This window comes from Antrostomus carolinensis, unplaced genomic scaffold, assembly GCF_000700745.2.
Source record: "Antrostomus carolinensis isolate BGI_N321 unplaced genomic scaffold, ASM70074v2 scaffold15410, whole genome shotgun sequence".
Classification (NCBI taxonomy): domain Eukaryota; kingdom Metazoa; phylum Chordata; class Aves; order Caprimulgiformes; family Caprimulgidae; genus Antrostomus; species Antrostomus carolinensis.
Window position 1 is genome coordinate 12,300 of NW_010286586.1, and position 20,954 is coordinate 33,253.

A 20,954-nucleotide genomic window follows, 5' to 3' on the forward strand; every position below is an offset into this window, starting at 1 on the left:
GAGCGTTCCCTTAAGAGACAAGCGAGGGGCTGCTCTGCCTTCGTGTGGCCTGAGGCACCCACCTAGGATTTCAGGGGGGCCTATGTGGCCTTTGCCACCTCCCATGGAGGAAGGTGAGAATTGTGGTTCAATCTTGCTTATGCACTGTAGTTTCTCACCATCCTACCTGGGTATCCAGGGCTCTTCCAGGACCACTGCAGCTGGAGTACAACCATGGCAGGAATCCTGTCTGGGGAGGAACTGTGAGCAGTTGCAGCTAAACAAGGCAGGGGAGGGAAAAAGGCCTGTGAATCACCACAGGGCTGGACGAGAAAACGAGAAAGGAAAGGGTCTGACAGTATCAGTGCCCATGGATGGGGGAAGGCAGCACAAGGCTGAAGTGGTCTGTCCAGGGACTCCCGGAGAGACCGGACCAGACTGCAAGTGCAGTCCCCCTGAGAGAGGGCCTATAACCACCCACCCATCCTCCTCCAGCGAAAAAGGCCTGTGAATCACCACAGGGCTGGACGAGACAACGAGAAAGGAAAGGGTCTGACAGTATCAGTGCCCATGGATGGGGGAAGGCAGCACAAGGCTGAAGTGGTCTGTCCAGGGACTCCCGGAGAGACCGGACCAGACTGCAAGTGCAGTCCCCCTGAGAGAGGGCCTATAACCACCCACCCATCCTCCTCCAGCTGCTGGACTCTGACCTGCCTCTGTGAGGGAGTCGGGCATTGCATCATCGAGCTACATTTCTTCTGATCATTTGATTCATCTGGCTCCCAAACTGGGCTTTGAACTGACCAGATTACCCACTAACCTTAACCACAAGCTGCCTATTCCCCCCACTTAGGCTCTGCTTAAACACTGACCAGCAACTCACCAAGCCAGCCAAAACTGATAGAGCTCATCCCCTCAATCCTCGGTGTCCCCCCCGTCCCCAGCAGGACTCAAAGGGAAGGATCCCAGCACAGCACATGACCACCTCTCTGCCTGCGACAGTGTGCTCTGAAAAACAAATGCACAAAAGGAGCTGGACCAGGCCCTGTGCTTCCCTCCCAGGAGCCGAGCCCGGGATGCAAGGGTCAGTGTTTGCTTTGGCACAGCTGATAACAAAGCCAAGAGGGTTTCCAGCTTCATCCAGGATGGGGTTCGCTACTGTTAGTGCAGGGGACACAGGCAGATGTGTGCAGCTGCGCTGCTGCGGGACGGGCGTCTGCCCCGTGTACTCAGCTCTACCTCCCTTTGACAGGAGCAGCTGCCAACAGTCTGATAGTGTCATTAGGAGTGAGTGACTCATCACAGCCCGAGGACTGCTCTATATTTAAGCATTACAGAGTCAGAAATGAATGCATGGAGTCAGGAGCTGCTTATCCTGAGGTCAAGATAAGGCACAGAAACCAGTTGTCAGAGTTCACCATCGTGGCAAACATCTGTATCTCCAGAAAAAAATGGTCATAGGGAGGGGGTATTTGCAACCACAGTGGGTCAAAGCAAGGTCAGACAACCTGCAGATACCCGCTGTGCACATCCACTTCAGGAAGTCCTCACTTCTGCAGCCGCTGAGCCTGAGCAGCAAATCCCTGAGATAACTCTGGGTGGGGAGGTGTTGTGTAGTGTTTGTTAGTGTTACTGAAAAACCTACATTTTTCTTGGTCTTCAGATCTTTTGTTGTTTGGGTACAACCAAGCTATTTGCAGCTGGACTGAAAACATCTCTGGAGCCTGGTGTGGGGAGGGGTGGAAGGAAGCAGGAGGAAGGAAGGAGAGTGCCTCATCCCCAGGGGACGGCAAAGGGCCTGCCACGTTTTGGGAAAGCAATTTAGACTTCTTTTTTATTCACAAACTTTTGCTTTGGGACAAGAAGTCATGAACTAGCAGGAAAGTTTCTGACTCCTGTTTTCACAGGCTCTGCACTTTGCCAGCTGCTCCCCTGGCCCTGTTCAGCTTTCCTAACTAATTCCGATTGATTTTGCAAACATCCTGGGCTCCACGCCCTAGACAGAGCCACCCGTCCAGGCTGCAAGTCCTGCAGGCAGCTCATGCAACAGTCACCGTGTTTTGCATCCTCTGCAGTCCTGCCAGCATTTTTCCCCTCTCTGTTGCTGTTCAGCAGCACATGGATCAGCCACCAGGGACTAGGATGACAAAGAAAACCGTGTTCTGGAATTGCCTCCAGAGCAACCCTAAAAGGCTCTGCATAAAAGCACAGCACCAAGCACAGCCACTCAGGGGCTCCACACGATGTTTCCAAGCTATTTCTGAGTAGCTATTTTGCCCTTTTTCACATTAACTTCTGCCAGGCTGTTTCTAAGGGTGGGAAGCACTAGAACTGCAACCTGGCAGGGATTCCACCAACACAAACGGCTCCACTCGGCGCAAGACGCAGCGTGGGACTGTTGAACCCGGTTTTCCCTTCACTGGGGCTCCTTGACAACAAATTCCAGGGACAGTGGCCCTTTTCCACCCGTGACCGCCAGACCAGTTCCCAGCACAGTCTGAACAGCAGGACAGGCCTCAGGCCTCCAGTCCTGCCCTGCACTTCACAGGCATCCCTGCTGCTTTGTGCCAGTGATGACACCCTGTTCAAGAAAGGCTCACTAGAGGCAGGGAGTTGCTGGACCATCTAGAAGCAACCTGGCACCTCTATCTCAACCCAGAATGTCCCTCTAATTTCTCATTAGGCATTACCGTGCTCCCACTCCTTATCTGCAGCTTGGACACTGCCAACTTCCCTTCACGATGCTCTGCCTCTCTCCTTGGGTTTGTCACCCAAAAGACAAAGCTAGCTTAAGGTTCCTTTGGGACCTCCTGAACACCTTATATATCCCCTCATCCAGTAACTCAGGCAAGCTTCCTCTGATGGGCTAGGACAGCAGTGTGCAGCTCCAGCTATGTACCAGCGTTCAGGCAGGCACCACACAGGTATGTGGCTGTACAACCAAGTCACCTCTGGCTGCTGACTTAAGGAACCCTCACTCTCTTTCCTAAGGGGTACTGAGCATGAAGGCAGTCAGCAGTGGGCACCAGAACAGACGCAACAAGAAGGCAGCAGTTGGCTCCAGCTCCACACCATTTCATAAGGAAGGGATGAACCAGCTTGTTTGCTCCTCTTCCCCACTTCTTCTCTGACTTACCTGTCTGAGAAACCAAATCTTGGCCATGGTCCCTCCTCCTTATCCCATGTCTGGAGCACATAATGCACAGTTGTGTGCCAAAAGGTGCAGGCAGACTGGTGCCACAGGGCTCTGGTGCTTCGGAAGTAACAATGCAGTGGGACCAAGTCTCCTGTAAAACAATAAAATGTCAGAATTTGCACTTATGTTTGCCACATATTTGAAAGACCCACTGCCCAGCTCCCCCTTGTCCTCTGGAGAATCTCCACTCGACAGCCTGGCCACTCAAACAGAAGCTCCTGCTCAAATTGGCTGTTGGAGCCCAGAGAGATCAGTCGACCTGCTGACCAGCTGCAGAGCCGCTGTTTTTGAGAGCCAGTGCTGTGCTGGGACACATCTAAAAGCTTTCCGAGAGCAGACAGAGCCTTCCCAGGCCATTTCCCTTCCCTGTTCTTTATCAGTGGCTCGTGTTGTCTTTTGCTGTTAATGTTCATTTTGGTTGTTTTCTTTTAATGAGTAACTTCTTTGAAATCTCCATTGGCCATACAGGCCCCCAGGTCCTGGCAAGCCAGTCCCACCCCAGAGCCAGCACCTGCAGCTACCCCACAAACCCGTTACCTGGCTTGGGTTTTGGTGCCAGCCCTTTCTCGCTCTGGGCCACCTATGCTACACATTTAATTTGGCAACACTGGCATTACACAAAAGCTCTATCAACCAGTCATGGAACACCAGCCTTCAGGAGTCCCATCAAAGGCAAATACTCATCTATGTCATTGATCCTGGAACTGGAGGGGACATGCCAAGGGATTGCCCTGAATGCAGTGTTTCTAAACACAAACTACTCCTAGCTGCTGGATCAACCCCTGTGAGGCTCCACAGCACCCTGTAGCCACAGCAGCGCAGGATGCCGGGCAGCGCAGGACACGGCACAGCGCGGGACACGGTGCTCCCTGCCACCCTTTTCTGTCCTGGGTGTGCTCCTGCAAGGCAGCCTGTCCTGGGGGTGCAGCTGTGGAAAGCCCCTGCACACAACAAGCGTGTCAGCCCTGTGGTCCTACAGGTTTTGCTAGGAGCAATTCCCCACAGCAGCCAGGCTGGGTGGATGTCTCATCCCACCCTATTTCGTGCGCAGGAGGCCTAGGAAAAAGGCAAGGGGTGCTCCTCAGTCTGCTGCTGGTCTGCTACTCCCATTGCTTGAGCAGCAGAAATTTTGAACAAAGAAACACTCTTCATCTCTGAAGAGGCTGGGGAGAGAGTGGGGCAGCCCATGCAGTGCCTCGGTGGGGCAGGTGGAGGGTCTCCCATGTGCCACACAGCCTGGGCAGGCAGACCCCACTCAGCACCCCAGGGAGCGGTGATTTTGGGGAGGCTGAAGCCCTAGTGCCGCAGGGGCTGAGCCTGTTCCAGGGGATTGTGCAAACTCAAACCCCGGTGTTCCTCTGCGAGATGAACTTGGTGCAGATCTCTGTGGTGCACTTTGCACTCTGATTGTGGTGACCTCATGCCGGCTCCCTCGGCAGTGTTTAAAGTCCAGGGGAGAGGGGTGCTTACCTGCCTCCTATGCACAACAGCTCGCTCCCACTCCTCCCTGCCTGCACATCTGCCTGGACGAAGGCTCCAGAGCCTGGATCTGGACTGCAGCATGCGGCTGCTTTTCGAGGCAGCAGTTCTGTGCCTGACCCTGGGCTTAGGGCAATGCACCGAGGAAACAACACAGGAGAACACCGTCCACCAAGCTCCCCAGGCAGAGTCATTCTATTCAGACTGGGGCGTCGGGGCCATCCGGGATGGCTTCGAAACAGTTAACAGCTACTTTGACTCCTTCTTGGAACTGCTTGGCGGAAAAAATGGCGTTTGTCAGTACAGATGTCGATATGGTAAGTGAACCTCACTCCTGCTGGCTCCTCTCTCCCTGCCCTTCCTTTCCCTTCTTGCCCTCTGGGTGGAAACTGACAGCAATCTCCTTCCCTAAGACCACAACCAGCTCCTATCCACAACCTGACCCCTGCACTGCTCAGCAGAGGAAGTCACTGCAGAGAGACACAACTTCTCTGCTAGTGCCAGCACAGGCACACTGAACCCTCATCTTTCCCTCTCACCAACAACAGCCTGATCTTGAAGTCACTGTGCTGGGTGCAAGGGGACAAGAGGAGAGGACACAGGTTTTACAGGAAGGGTATCTGGGTAACCAGGCTGCTCAGCTGCCAGGACTCTAGAGAGCAGGACCAGGGTAGGCAGCGAGGCCCTGGAGGAGAGGATGAGCAGCCTGTGCAGACCTGACTCAGAAGGGTTGTGAGTATTGCCAGTGGCTCTAATCTCAGCAACCTTCGGAGTGTCATTGTTCAGCAGTCCCGAGTTGGCTAATAACGTGGGCTGGAGGAGGGGAGATAACAGGAGGGTAAACGAGACCTGCTGTCACCATGGAGGAACCTTTATTACTCAAGGCGGAATGAGGCAGCTGCCACTTGCCTTGGACTTTAGAGTGATTTACCAAAAAGGAATGGTTTGGTTTGTCCTGGGGGCAAGACAAAGGCGGGGGACACCTCAGGGAGAGCAGGGCAGGAGGAGCGCAGGCAGGGCAGGAGACTGGGTGTGCAGAGGCGCAGTGGGGCAGGCCCCTGTGGTGCAGCTCTGTGGGGCACTGGGCGGGTGGAGGCACAGGCAGCACCAGCCATCAGCAGGGTACCTGCTGAAACAACCTGCTTTCGAACAGCAAGGAGGTTTCCTACAGAATGTTTCCTCTCCCCAGCCTCCCATGACTGTCTCCACAACAACTGTCACCTGTCACCTCAGCCTGCCCATCCACAACTGCCCATCAGACCTTTTTCCCCCAGCTTCATCCCATGTCCCTAATGACCACCTGGGCAAGATGCTTGTGAGCACAGAGGCAATTTCAACCCCTCCCCTTCCCAAGCACTGGTTTTCACAGACACAGACTCCATGCTTTGGAGAGATCCCACCAACTCAGTTTTGATCTGCATGCGTTTTATTTCTTCCAGAACACAGGGCTGCACGCGGTGTCTCTCCAGCCTGCACAGCATTTGTAATGCTCCCCTGCAGATGCAGCTGGAGGGAAGAACCTCCCACCCCTCCCAAGCCAGCAGTGAGGGTGCCAGGAGAAACACAGATGCTGAAGGGCTGGGACCCAAGCTCCCTGTCAGGACAAGAGGGCAGAAGGGCCACCTTTAGCCAAAGCAGGGCCACAAGGAGAGTTTAAAATCAGCCTTAAAGTTGTTGAGGTTTTTTTAATTTGGTTTTAAATAATGTGCATATATCTGTCCTGCCAGCTCTGCTCCCCAGGCCCCATGCTAACAGCAAACAGGGAGTGGCAAGCCAGGTACCGCAGCCCCACAGTGGCCCTGGTCACTCAGCCCCAGGCCCCGTGGCTCTCCCTGGCCAGGGCTGGCTCTCTGCAGCAGCTCAGGGGGCCACAGCTGCTCTGTGGGGCCCACTGCTGGCAGCGTGTGTCCTGAGGGCACAGTGTCTGGAAGAGAAGACCCCCATGCACACCATGGCACTGCCCCAGCACACAAGATGAGGCCATTTGCCCATCAAGAAAGCCTGTCCCCAAGCCCATGGTGTGGCAGCCCCATGTCGTGTATGACAACCTTCCTTTAGGTCCACACCACACTCCAAATTAAGAGCAGAAAGGGACTGAAAACCCTGGTAGTGGGCATAAGGTGGCTGGGACTGCAGTGTGCCTGAGGCAAAGTTTGGGAAGGCTGATATTCAGAGCTTCTTTCAGAGAACTCACCAAGTCCTTAAGAAGTTGCTCTTGGGCACATCCTGAGGCTGGGGCTCTCCCTGCCCTGGCCCTGCACTCTGGGCAGGAGGAAAGAGCATCTCTACAGAGCAACACAAGCGCCTACCTGCTCCCTGAGAGCATCCTGCATCTTATTGGAGAAATTTTTTACCTAGAAAGGAAAACAAACAAGCACATCATTAACCCTGTTCTCATCCTCTGCTGAACAACTCATTCATCACTGGCTGAAGGAGGAAATTATTGAAATGCTGCCCATGCACCTCCAAGGGTCTTGCTGGACCACTTGTGCTTGCTGGTGTCTAGCACACACATTGCAAACTGCCAGTGGAGGGGATGCAGGGACGATCCCAAACCAGTGATACCCAGTCTGCACCCAGAAGAATGAACACAAACCATCTTTACCGGGGGCCTGCTGAATCAGGGTCTGACTGCTTTTTCCCCAGGCACGAAACAAAAATTATGCCTTCTACTTTCTTTAATTTCAGCCAAGAGACACCGATAATAGCTTATTTTGCCATGATAAAGGTCAGGACTCACCTGTGATTGCCACATCCATCTTCAGCTGAGCACATAGCACTTGGCTGTTCTGGCTGTATGACTCTCCTCTTGATTTTTCAGCAGCCAGCAAGGTCTGAAAACAAACAACTTGATGGATTACTCCCTTAGATCAGGACATTAGGGTTACGCTAGCATTTGATGGCAAATATCTCCTCCTCCTTACAAAATCTCTCTGGGCAACTCAGCGGGGGAAACAGCCTGAACTAGGACTAAACCCCTTGATAGCTTCCTTCAGCTGTCTGGCCAGGGAGGACTTAAATGTTTTGCCCAGCATTTGGTCCCAAGGGGCTTAAAATGAGGAGGCACATCCAGGCTGTGGGAAAAAGTCTTCAAAGTCAGGCTTTTCAACACACTGCTAAAAGGCTGTGGTAAGTCTGGGCAACATCTGCCCAAAGCCTGCTTGCCTGGGGCAGAGAAATAACAATGGGCCACTCAAAACAGCAAGGAGCCCCAAGACCATCTATTCACTCAGAAATACATTCACTTCCCCCTGCCAGTGTACCCGTACTGCAGTATCTGAGACCTCCCGCATTGCCAGCGGCTGTTCTAGCCAGCTGGCTGTTTTCCAGTCTCTTGGCACAGCTACAACAGCCTGGAGATATTAAAATGCACCAGGGAAACTCGCTTCCCATTAGAAACTCAACTTCAGTTCTCCTCTAAGGCCATGCCAACAAGGCAGTGCCCTGAAGTGTATCTTCTTCCAAAGAACAGGCTTCCTTAGCAATGCTGTGCTTCTACACATCAGCATGGCTCTTCAGTGTGCTGCTGGGCAGGTCCTGCTGTGCTTGTAGCTGTCTTCTGGTATCTCTCCCCAGCCATGCCCTGCAGCTAGCAGACAGACCACAACAGGCCCCTGGTGAAACACTGCAGCAAAACAGTGACCCACCAAGTCCCTTCCCCTATCACAGACATGCCCATAAGGATGGGCAAGCAATAAATGATAACAGAGTCGATGCTCACATAGAGTCAGGAACGCCTATTATTTCTGCTTTGCTCTTAAAACAAAATTTTCCTGTTAGCTAGAAAACAAGATGTGGGAAAGAGGTTAACTGTGGTGTCTTGGACTTTATCTACCCAAGAAAGAGTTCACCAAGGGGCACTTTACAAATGATTAAGCTTTGTTTTTCAGAGAGGAGGGGGGCAGGTTTCCTACAAGGGCTAGTCTTTAAGGCAGTTCAGTTTTGTTGATCACTACAAATCTCATACGAGATTTTTTTTTTCCTCAGGACAACTTTCTAAGACATTATAATAGTTGTAACTTCACCGTAATGGAAGGTTTCTTCTGTAAACTCAGTTACCTCCATATGCCCACGCAGTCTCACTCCTACTCTGACTTGCCACCTTATCCCATTAATTGACAGTGTGCTGCGGGAACATAACTTATCGTCAGCATTACAAACAAGTCATTAAAATTTGACCCCATCCTGCAAAATCCACCTTGGATTTTGAATTTTCTTCTGTCTCCTACTTCAGTTCAGGAACATTTGAATTCTGAGTCCCAATTCTTATCCCCTTCCAAAAGAGCAAGTAGGCTGTGAATTGCACCAGGACCTGGGTGCAGCCCTCCTCTCATTATATTGTTTGGGAGCCTTGGGTTATAGATTCAGCCCATATAAAGGCATAATTCCTTCTCTCTATAGCATAACCACCAAAATAGTGTAATGTGCAGCGTGTTGTGAATTCAGAAGTTACCTTGTGTCAGCGTACTTCAACGGATTTCCATTTTGGTGCAAAGATAATCCTATAATGATGGTGTACTGCAACCAACTGATTCGTTCTCTTTGTCTACTGTTAACTCAGCTGTACCTGCTCAAAATAACAACCCTTTTTGCACAAGAAAATTAAATCTGGAGCACAAAGCAGATCTGACCTATTCAAAAAGGGCTAAAAAGGTAGAAACACAGTAACTGCTGTACTGAGAAATACCTTCCCACACAAGCGCCAGCAGAGAGCTTTATCTTGGCTTACAGACAGCTAAACCCTTGATGCACACTGCATTTCTCTAGGGTTGGAGAAAATTGGCTATTAGCATCTCACAGCTGGACAGGATTTCAGGTTGTTGTTTATTTGTCGCAAATCTATTGTTTAAACAAAACTGGTCTGGCAATTTTTAATTTAGAAGGTGCTGAGAACATTCCTAGGTAAAACCTTTTGAGGCATTTGGCTGCGAGGTCTTCTCAAGAACACAGTAGATTTATGGCTATATTAACCACTGGTGCTTTAGGTACCTTCACAGAAAAAAGGGCAGAAGCACCTTAAATGATTATCAGTGGTGACAAGAAGAAAACAGTAGAAATCGAGTTTAAAAGAACCCAACCCTGCCTGAAGGGCTAAATTAGATTTAGTTTATATCTATATAAATTCTCTAGTGGTGCTCAGGGAAGCAGAAACTTAACCCTAGAGGTGATGGACTTACAGAAGGGTCAACTCTCACATGCTTTTGCTGGAGCATTCACACAACTTATGAAGTTTTCCCAGAACAGGGTTCAAATGTCTTAGCACCTCATTCTGCATTTGAGATCTCCCTTTTATAAACCCAGCTGGGACAGAAACAGAACGAGCACTGAACAGCCATCAAGGGACAGTACAGAGAAACCCAACTCCATGAGGGGCGGTCTCCACAACTTCTCCAGGGCAGAATCCTCTTCCACCTTTAAGAAAGCTCCTTGCACAGTAGGGTCAAGGCTGGTGACTTGTCCTCCCCAGGCAGGAAGTGTTAGGTTAGATGAAGATGGGGGCTGAGGTAGGGATGAGAGAAAGAGGATGAGACAGGGCAGGGAATAGATGGCTCTCCTTTCCACATGGACAGTTTCCACCCAGCCCTGGGCACCCACCCTGAGTTCTCTGTCAACCATACACAAAGCCCCAGCATGGGCTGGCAGACAGGAGGGCTTGCACACCTTCAAAGGCAAGTAAAACAGATTAAACTGCTGCTGAAGCTACTGTTAGCTGATTGTCTGCTGGACTCTTTCTACATTGGATAAATAACTATTCACAGAGGAAATTCTTGCTCCTCTCTGCATATTAAGAAGCATACTAAGGGTGGGCAGAGATAAAGGAATAGAAAGTATTTGCAAAACATGGCAGTGCATCACCAACATGCAGAAAATGGTCCAAGACCTCCTGCTTAGAGCAAGATCAGACATGCAAGGTCTAGTGCACTTTTGCAGAGATCCATAGCACACTGACACACCAAGAATGAACTGAAGATGGAAAGAAATCCCCTTGCTAAAGTAGTAGTTTAGCTAGTAGTTTCTGGGAGAGTTAAAAACCCATCTGGGTGATCCCAGCTGTGGAAAACTCAAGCAGCACATGAAAAAGCTCCTAGGAGATCTGGGAGGTCTGAGGCACTAGCTCCAGCATGGAGAGCTGCTCAACTGCAAAACTCGACACTGCAAAGAGGGACTTGCCCATTTGTAAGAACTGGGGAGAGTCCCAGACCTAGGGACTGGACTCAGAGCAGCTTAAACATCTGGGAGGCACTGGGGACCCAGTTCACACACACTGCAGTGCTCCAGTAGCCATGCCAGAGGAGGTGCAATCTAAGCCAAGCTGTAGAGCCTTGACAGGACTGAGCTGAGAGCAGGGCCAGTGTCTCAGCCAGCTCTAGTACCTCTCCTTCACTCCTTGCATCTCCCGGAGGAGAATGAAGTGCTTGGGGATGCAGACCGAAGGGGAGCTGCCTGTCACTCCTTGCTTTTTGGTGCTACTCTTGGGAAGATTGGCTTTCCTAACATTTTTCCTTTCTTTCTCAGGGAAGGCTCCAATGCCACGACCTCACTACAAACCCCAAGAACCCAATGGCTGTAGCTCCTATTTTCTGGGGCTCAAGGTACCCGAAAGTGTATGTACTGCCACACCCACCCTTCCCAAATGACGCAATTCTCTAATCACTGTAACCAGCTAATAATATTGGGGAAGGAAAAGGCTTAGCTGTGCTACGCAGTGACTGTGTGACAGTTTCTCTTTGTAACTGAAGCCAGAGCTCTGGAAAAGGGAGGAAATATCACTTAGGTGGTGTTAGGGGACAAGCTCTCTGCCTGGGACTGCCAGAAGACATGGCTGCCTGCCGAGAGCACGGAAGTCATTGTCAGTCTGAGCACTGTCTAACTTACTGTCGGGGAGGTATTAAGATCTCAACTGCTGGTGGCAGTGGAACAGGAATCACGTAGACAGGAGTTGCAAAGGACCAGCCTATTGCTCTGGTTGTCTCTGTAGGTACCAAAAAAGGAAGTTTCCTGAGCAGGTTAGCACTAGAAGAAGAAAAGGGGGCACCTGTCCAAGCAGAGCACCAGTGTGGAGAAATGTGATTTCATCAAGGTCCTGAACATGTCCTTGCAACAGGACAGGGAACACGTTCAAAGCTGGGCAGCTCAGTGACATAGCATAATGTGTAAACAGCAATACTTGAATGCATTCTCCACCCCTGGCCCTTTGCCCCCTCCCATGCTTTTTGCCTTTGCCAAGCACTGAAATAAACTTGTGGGCTTTAATACTGCACCCACTTGTTATTTTAAAGGCAATTAATGAAACCATATTGGAATCACCAGGAAAAGCACTCCTAGGAGGCTTTAAGAGCAGAAATTAATATTTAGCTCATGCATTACTGCTGCCCATAAAGTCTGCAGCAATTAGGCTGATTCCTGCTCTGAAAAACCCTCTCTTTACAGCCCATTTTTCATGTTAGATTAGTTCCTTAAACTACATTTCATTGCAAACCTTGTGGGCATTTCTGTGGTACCTCCTCCTTACGTCACGAGTGCTGAGTGCAATGAAGAAACTATTCATCTCCTAAATATTATATAAGGAAGGACAAGAAGAGGAAAAATTTGTAACAAGCTAATGAGTCCAGTCTCTCCAGGAGACAGGCCTTCTACCCCATCACCCCCATGCTTATTAGCTAAGCTTGCTGTTTACCTCCAAGCGAGTACAACTCCCCTGACCAAGCTGTATTTGTCCTTGGCCTCATAAGTGCATCTCTGAGAAATAATGTATTAATAACACTTATAGTGAATTTATTAGGCCACGAAGCAGGACTTGTCAGATTGTAGGAAAAGGAAGAAGGAGAAAAGGGGCCATTGCCACTGCTGGCAAGGACAGGAAGCTCTCTGATGAGCTTTGACAAATGAGAACTAGCAAATGGTTGTGGAGGGGCTGTTTCCCCCCTCTCTACCAGAGGTTAATTCCCCATGACAGAGAGAAGGGAATGTAATCTGTCCTGCATTGGACCTGCACTCCTTTCACCAAGTTCTTTAGATGGTGAAGGAAAAACACGTGTTCCCTCCTGCTGTCCCAGCTATCGGGGGTAGCTCTGGAAAAGGAACCAGCTGGGCTCTGCAACACCTCACTCAGTTACAACTGTTTGAGTCTGAGGCCAGGACACAGCCAAGGGACACTACTTCTTTCTCTCTCTCTCCCCAGCTAGATTTGGGCATCCCTGCCATGACCAAGTGCTGTAACCAGCTAGATGTTTGTTATGACACCTGCGGGGCCAACAAATACCGCTGTGACGCCAAGTTCCGCTGGTGCCTCCACTCCATCTGCTCCGACCTCAAGCGCAGCCTCGGGTTCGTCTCCAAGGTGGAAGGTAGGCTTCCCGGCTCGTGTCCCCTGGGGAGGGAACAAGCGATGGCAGGGAGGGGAGGGTGTGGGCAGGGAGTACTTTCCTTGCCAAAAGAAGCAAAAATCTGCAGTAGGGAGCAGGACATCTGTCCCGTGCTTGTCACAGATGGGTCAGAGATGAGTGAGAACACCGAGATCTGTCCCTCCACACACACGCCTGTCCCATGACAGGAGACCTAAAGTTTCTTACACTTGGAAAACTTACAAAACATACATGTAAAGGAAAAACAAAACAAAACAAACAAACAACAAAATAACCCTAGAAGCAATTCCTTCAACCCTGGGATGCCCTCCCTGAGAGTTCAAACACCTTCATGGGAGACCAAAAAGCCTTCCAGAGCCAGTAAGCCACACACTGAAACCTGGACGTGGCCAAGGGCCACCAAACTGGGAAAGCGAAGGACAGGGGCTCTCCAGGATGTGTTTCACAGGTAAGAGATGACGATGGCACCAGGGACATACCAGAGCATGGGTGGTGGTTGAGCCATCACAGGGAGATCTGGATTGCTCAGAAGCCACCGTGGTAACAAAGTTCTAGTGATGTGTCAGCAGCTCAAGAGCCACCCTGGTTTTGCCGAATTTTAAAAGCCTCAGTCTGTAAGCTTGAGAAGAGCTTTTTGGTAAAGGCTGCATTTGGTAACCTCTGTGAGGGTTACAGATGTGAGAGCCCAAACCTGCCTCTTGATCCTCTGTGTCAACATCAAGCACCTCCGCACTGTGTGAGGAGGGGGAAACATTTACCTGGCCACTACCAGACATCAGCCATGGCAGGAAAGCCACCCGCAGGCTGCTCCTCCTGAGGCCATTTCAGAGCATCCCCATCCTCTGTAAGCCAGGTATCCATCTCTTGCAGATGGGCTGTAATGCAGGACAGGCAGAGATAAGACCTTCCAACAGCAGGTGACACTGAAACAGTTGAAGATATTTACAGCAGCTCCGGTCTGAAAAACTGGTGGATTCCTTGAGAACTGCCCATTCCCAAAGCCAAATAAAACTGGTGGTGCCACTGAGTTTCTCGCAGCTAATCACAGCCAGGCCCTCTGGGTTCATACCCGCTGCTGATGCCCTGCTGTAAGGCATAGTTAAATATGCATTTGTTTTCCAAAGGTGCAGCCTGATTTAGGACACATAGGCAAGCCTGCGTGTCACCGGCACTAGTGCAGATAGCGTTCTGCCTCCTCACAGATAAACGTTTGGCAAGAGTTTCCAGGCCAGCAAGAGAAAACAAAGATGTGGACTGAGATATAAGTGCTATAGGCCAAGTACAGCCAATCTTTCATGGTCACCCTTGTGCAGCCAACCTCTTCCTATCTCTTCAGATTTTCCCCTGTCAATTTTTCAGATCTCTCATTTTTCCTTTCTGCCTGCAGCAGTAAAGCAAGCAGATAGATCATAGGGAGTTAAGGTGGAGCAGAGCCCACACTCCTTGGCTGAGCCAAGCCAAGTCTATAGTCTGCAGGATTAGATTCCACCAGCATCTCTGTCCTGGTTGCCACAGGAGACACAGGCAGTTGCTAACACAAATGAACCTCTGTTCACCATCCTCTCCTTGCCTTGCTCTGCCTCCTCTTGCCTTTTGCTCTACACCTGCCGCTCCCTGTCCTCAGGGCTGCTCTGAGCCCCTCCTGTCACACAGTCCTCCTCCACCACCATCCCAGCTCTTATCTAGGATACTTTCCACTGAGTCACCAGGATTTCAGAGAAAGCAGGCAGGGGAAGAGCACCTGCACTCCCTTCGCATGGGCACAAACATCCCAGCTGCAGCAGTGCCAGTTAAGCAAAGCCTCAGTTTTCCCACTGACTCACTACAGCCTCTCCAACAGAGCAGACTTCTAAAGCAGCAGGAGCAGAGCTAGGTGGTCGGAGAGGCAAAGACAGTCTCAAAGGCAGAGCCTTCCCAAATCTATTATGCATCCAGCAATCAATGTTAGTGCCCATGAGTAAACCTTAAAAGACCCAATATTAACCTATTTATTTATTGACAAGCAGTTTCGGGCTTGTTTTTTGGGAAGAGGAGGGGCTAGCAGTCAGTCAGACTGTGTCAACAGCTCTGCTGTTGCAACTACAGTAGGATTTTTCATGCTAGCTGGCACTGTAACTCCCAAAAAGCAGAAAAAGTTGATTAGTAGGGGCTATAGGCAACTAAGGGAAGCCAGGAAAGACAGTACTTTGGAGGTGTTCTGGGAAATTTGATTGGAAGACAGTACTATTTGCAGTACCCCAAATGATCCATCAATGAGAAATGCCTGAGAGGCAAGAAAGGAGTGGGGTTAGTGCGAAGAGAAGGTAGTGCTAGTTTGGTGCCACCCTAGAGAGAAATGAGCCCTCAATTCAGCAGAAGGGAACCTCTGGATTTATAACAATGCAATGCCCAGAGAGAAAAAGACGGCCCACGCTTCCAACTGCAAATACCACACAACTCAGTGCAGGGCTCAGGCTAGGGTGCTTCCACCCAGCCCTCAGATGTCCCAGAGTACCTGCTCAATCTTTTCCTTCTCCACAGCTTGTGAATCTGTCGCAGACACAGTGTTCAATGCCGTCTGGACCCTGGGCTGCCGGCCCTTCATGAACAGCCAAAGGAGTGCCTGCATTTGCAATGAGGAAGAACGAGATGAATTGTGAGGAAGAGCAGATGCCTGGTCTCCGTGAGCCTGCTGCCAAGCGTCCCCTCTCAGATCTGGCACTTCAGTACAGTGATTTCTATCAGTCCTCTGGCCTAGCATGGGATGGGGGGACTTGGACCAAGCAATACACATCCACTACAGCTTTTGGGCAGAGGGCTGTGAAAGGGGAGGCAGCCTGTGAATACAGGGCAGTGTTACCTGCTGTCCACCACAGATGCAGTTCAACAGCCCTACCCCTTTCCAAGTCCATCAGCCTGAATGATCCAACGCCAATTTTCTCTATAGACTGATGAGGAGAGGCAAGCAGGATGCAGCGCTGGTTATAAACAAGTGACTTTACTTGTTTGTTTGCCTTAGCTCCCCTCACCCCTCAACTCTCTAATTTGCAGTGGAGGACATCAGGTTTCTGCAACCCCTGAAAATCCCAGTCCACGGACACTATTTATATTTTTCCACTACTGGTGACAGACCGAAGAAGAGGGGTAATTTGCTTTCAGTATGTTGCTCACACCCATCCCTGACATTTTCCATCCCGTCATTACACACCCTGACAACCTGCTTATTTAAATACTTGGTGGATCCTAAAATGATTTAAAATATCCAAGGACTTGGTAAGCATGTGAAGGACTCTGTTTGTGACACAGGCACAACTGGTATCTGGGTGACCAAAGCCCATTGTGCCTGAGATGCGAAATGCAATAACCCACAGCACTCTCCCACACTCTCAGGAGAGGAAGCTGCTTTTCTTCTGCAGTGTCATCCAGACTGCATCTATTTAATTGTTTTCCTCCTATATCATTTAAGAAAGCTCTTTAGGACCCCTTTTTACACAAAATGGCTGGGTATCCATTTCCATCTTTTGCATGAGGGACTTGGATGAGATATTAAAAATCCTGGAAGCTTATCTGGCAGGTGTCAGGGCTTACATGTTGCCTCTGCGGGGCAGAGACACTGCCAGCTGAAGGGTGACCAGCAGCCTCAGACAGCATTCTTCCTAAAATGCGTATAATGCTTCCATCTGCTATCGGCAGCTTTTATTGCATGCAAAATTAGAATTTAAAGTGGTATATGGAATTTCATCTACATATAACATTTGCAGACAGCTTTCATTTGTGTTTCTTGTTGAAAGGAAGTTGCTACTGGGTGCGTGTGGCATGCCACATAAATACTTCAGCGTCTTCTGCAAACATATTTATGGTTATGTTCTTCCATCTGCCACAGAAAAGTTAAGGCTACAGAAGGGTGATATATCAAGAATGGAATGAGTCAGTCTTAGTTACTTTTCTTCTAGTTTGTGTTTAAATGCATGCATGGAGCTATACATTTTTTAAGCCCTGTCATCTTTGCCAGTCATCTTTGCTTTACAGTGAACAACGAGACATTCATCTGGCCCCAGATAGGCTGAAACAAGAGCCCACTGGTATTAAGACCAGGAAATGGAAGTGCCTGCATGAGGTGCGCTGGGATGTTTTCCATTAAGGATGACCTTAATTTACACTGATCAGATGCACTGACATCCTTTCCTAGCTGTGCTCATGCCACTGGAGAGTGAATACTGCATTGCAAAGGTTCATCACAGCATGTGTCTATCAGAACATGAGTCTGGACAGACAATCTGATTACCTGTCTAAGAAACACGTATTTTTGGCTAGGGATGGGAAGGAAACATTCCTTATTCCAAACACTTCCCAAACTTTTATTTTGTTGGTGAAATGGTGCCTGTTGCCAGTTTTAAATGTGAGCATACTCTTATGATTAAATTACACAATTTTAAAAAGCCTATCTTGTCTACACTCAATAGCCAACTGGCTGGCAAATGTCTTAAAGCATTTTATAGTTCAAGTGATATCAGATTAAATCCAGGCCATGCAGCTGATGACAGATTATTATATACAGTGGAGAAATTGAAGGGTTCTGAACAAAATCTCTATCCACACACTGATGCTTTGGAGACACCACTAATATAAATCATGATTTCTTCCTGCTTTCAGACCACCATTCATCCCAAAACACTACAAACCGCTGCATGCAGAGCAGCTACTGAGAAAGTGCATTTTTCGCTACAAAGTTAAACTGTGGTAATCTGAAAAACCCCATGAGCAGCGCTACAAGGAAACCTCAGAACCTTCAAGTGGCTGCAGTGACTCAAAAAAACCACTAGATAATCCCGTGTAGCAGAAAACCAGCACAAGAACTAAGAAATAAAACTTCTGCACCCAAACTAAAAATCGCTTCCCCTCTGCGCTGCTCCTGCTACCCAAGGGTGTACAGCCACTGCAGCAGCTCATCACGGGACTCTCCAGGTCAATGCACAAACCCTGGGTCATCTTCATCTCCACCCTGCTCTGAACAGGAAGAAGACGCTGTGCTCACCTGATGGCTTCCTGTTGAAAGATGACTTTCAACTACAGTTGGCAGTGCTGGTGGGACCCTCAGGAGCACTGGTGGGGTACGGTACCTTCCTGCACACACACTGCCTGCTTGTGCAGTGCATTTTGCTTCCACTCTGTGTCACGGCAGATGAAATTAAACAGACAAACAGATCCCTTGGCTCTCAGATGAGTTTGGCCTTTGATTTCATGTCCAGGCTGCAATGCTGACAAAGATGACAGATGGAAGCAAGAGGTAAACTGGGGAGAACTAAAAGACTTTGAAAAATGGTTTTGTTTTGTGCCTAGGAGGCATCCCCTCTACATCAGAGGAGGAGTGGCAGATAGCAGACCTACTGTCCTGCTTGCAGGGCAAACTAAACACCATTCCAGATTCACATGCCCACACAGACCAGTGCTTCTTCCTCATTACTCTTACAGATAATTTAACTAAAAAGCTGCAGAGCAGAAAGGCTGCTTCATATGAATTCATTGGGAAGAACCAAATAACGTGCACAATAACTGAAACAAGCCAGGAAATTAACCTCTCTCTGCACCACTCCCCTACCTCCCTTTCACAGGAACAAAAACCACCAGTTGCCTCTCCAGAAGGCACCAGCTAATTAATTTTATTCACCAGCTCTTGTTTTATCAAAACAAGTATATTTAGCAGGGGCTGCCTGAACAAAGAAGCAACAGTTGGAAATTGCCTGTGTGGTCCTAATGCAGATGTGAATCAGCAGAACCAGGAGATGCACAGCAATGCAAGGAGGAGGCTTTTTCATTTCTTTTTCTTTCACATATGGTCAGTTAATACATCTTTCCACTTATATCTACCTACTGTCATAGAAACATTTTCATTTATTCTAACACATACACATGCATACTCATATTCCCAAATTGGAAAAGCAGCCATGAAGCCATTTAGAAAAATCATGAACCTCCCAGCCCATCAAATGCCCATTCCTCACTGGAATCTCAGTCACCAGAAGAAATAAATCTGTGAAATGGAATATTGCTGAGGTGATTTGTGACTCCCTTCTAAATGGTCCCTTCAAATGGACACCCCATCCATTTGAGAGCAGCAACAAATTTTGGCCTTGGCAGCTATTTGATTGCTTCCAAGCGAGGTAGAAAATAGGTGATGCAGACTAGAAGGGGACTTCCCACGCACCTCCAAACACACACAGGACAGAGCTGCACAGAGCCACACACTGTGAAGCTTCTTGCAGAAAACCTTATGGATGCATTGTGGTGCCACACTCAACGATGGAGGCAGGTCCTTCCTCTTTCACCCTCCAGCCCTGCCTCTCCTACTTTGTCCTTCACTGCTTGCTGTGCCTCCTTCCTTCCATCCCACATTTCTAATCCTTCACCACACAGTGCTCCTGCTCCTGAATGAAGCCCAAAGGAGCCTGAGCTGATCATCTCTTGTATTTTCTTTGGAAGGAGCTTGACAGCCCAAAGGGATTCCTGACAAGCACGACATTGCCACCATCACCAGTAATTGCATCCCCAGCCAGCTCTCACCCGCCAGGAGACTGCAAATGCACACAGACACTCAAATAACACTGCCATTTCTCCTGTCACCATGCTCACTGGGGACAACCCTGTCCCGAGAATTACCCCATAACAAACAATTGCTATAAATACTTAACATGCCTTCCTCTAATCCCTTTGTCAGAGCCACAGCCTCTCTAGACCAGCGTAATGCATTACAACTTTCAAATAAAGACTTGGTAGCATCATGCTTGGGGTGGGGGTGGTGTTTATAGATGTTTAATGGTCTTTTTCTTACAATCAAGGTGCTATAGCACTAACAAAAGGCATCACTTTTTTTTTTGGGGGGGGGGAGCAGGGGGAGAGGAGGAAGAAAAATGATACATTAAATGCAAGAGGAAACACTGTTAAACTGCATGCAATTATCAAAACACACTAAAAAAATATCGAGTTTTATTCAATACCTTTTACTGTTTTTAAAAAATGTGCCTGTGATAGATCTGAGCTTTAGCTCCCTGTAATGACAACTGTTTTATAGCTCCAAGGAACTTACACATTACAAGATGTATATTTTTTATACGTTTTTATTAATGGTCATCCAAAATCTCAGCACATCTGAAAGCTTCAGCATCATTCACTGAACGGCATAACAAACATGTTCAGCTACAATACTATTTGTATTGTCTGATGAAAGAATGGCTTGAATAACATTTGTTTAGTCAAGGACGAACAGTCCTGTGGAGCCTGCAGGTGGATGGAGGGAAAGACAAAGTTGGGTAATGCTTCAGGCCTGCAAAGCAACAGGGTCCCTTCAACCAAAGGGTTGTTGGGAAGAAATGCAGGTAAAACCAAACTGTTCTGGAATCCAGGTTGTACTCAGAGGGCTGCCTCCTGTGCCCAACGTACTTCAGATAATCACCATGCAGCTAGGAAAACAAGTCATGAGGTTCAAGTGGGGCTTTACCAAATACCTCCTGTTTCTCAAATAACCACGAAAGAAGGCATTGACAAGGAAAGTTGGTCTCAGGCAGAGGTGCTGTTCCAGTGGGTGGGTGTTAGTCATCAAAGTCGATTCTGATGGGGCCGCCTGTCAGGATGTGGTTTGCCACATGACCAGCTTCCTCCTCCTCCTCTTCCTCCTTCTCCATCTCAGCCGACCTGCGCACCCGTCTCCGGCAGCCCTGGGCGCAGCGAGAGCTCTCGTCCAGCGCCCCGCAGACGAGGATACGGCAATGCAAGAACACCTCCTGGAGGGCAGCGAGACAGTGGGCCAAGTCAACGCACAGCTCTGGGAATCAGCCTGGCAGCCCCGCCAGCTCTCAGAGCACAAGCAACACAATTGCCATGGTACAGCCATTTCTGTCCCCACAGCAAGGTCCTTAGCCACCACTGCCATCCACAGCCACAATGGCTGCTCCATCTGT

At 49.2% G+C, this 20,954-nt stretch overlaps 2 protein-coding genes across 3 annotated transcripts in view; one reads left to right on the plus strand and one right to left on the minus strand.

The window, feature by feature from the left end:
• The first annotated feature begins 4,736 nt into the window (after positions 1–4,736).
• PLA2G12B (phospholipase A2 group XIIB) lies at positions 4,737–15,659 on the plus strand. The gene is made up of 4 exons (XM_029087091.1): positions 4,737–4,971; positions 11,171–11,259; positions 12,837–13,002; positions 15,541–15,659. Exons 1-4 carry the CDS (start codon positions 4,737–4,739, stop codon positions 15,657–15,659), a joined length of 609 nt encoding a protein of 202 aa, XP_028942924.1.
• Positions 15,660–20,585: 4,926 nt separating this feature from the next.
• Positions 20,586–20,954, minus strand: part of OIT3 (oncoprotein induced transcript 3) — a 30,972-nt gene continuing 30,603 nt past the window's right edge. For both annotated transcript variants that reach the window (XM_029087043.1, XM_010176579.1), the window contains one exon: positions 20,586–20,777. In XM_029087043.1, the coding sequence (XP_028942876.1) occupies positions 20,586–20,777 (192 nt within the window). The remainder of the gene's footprint in view (positions 20,778–20,954) is intronic.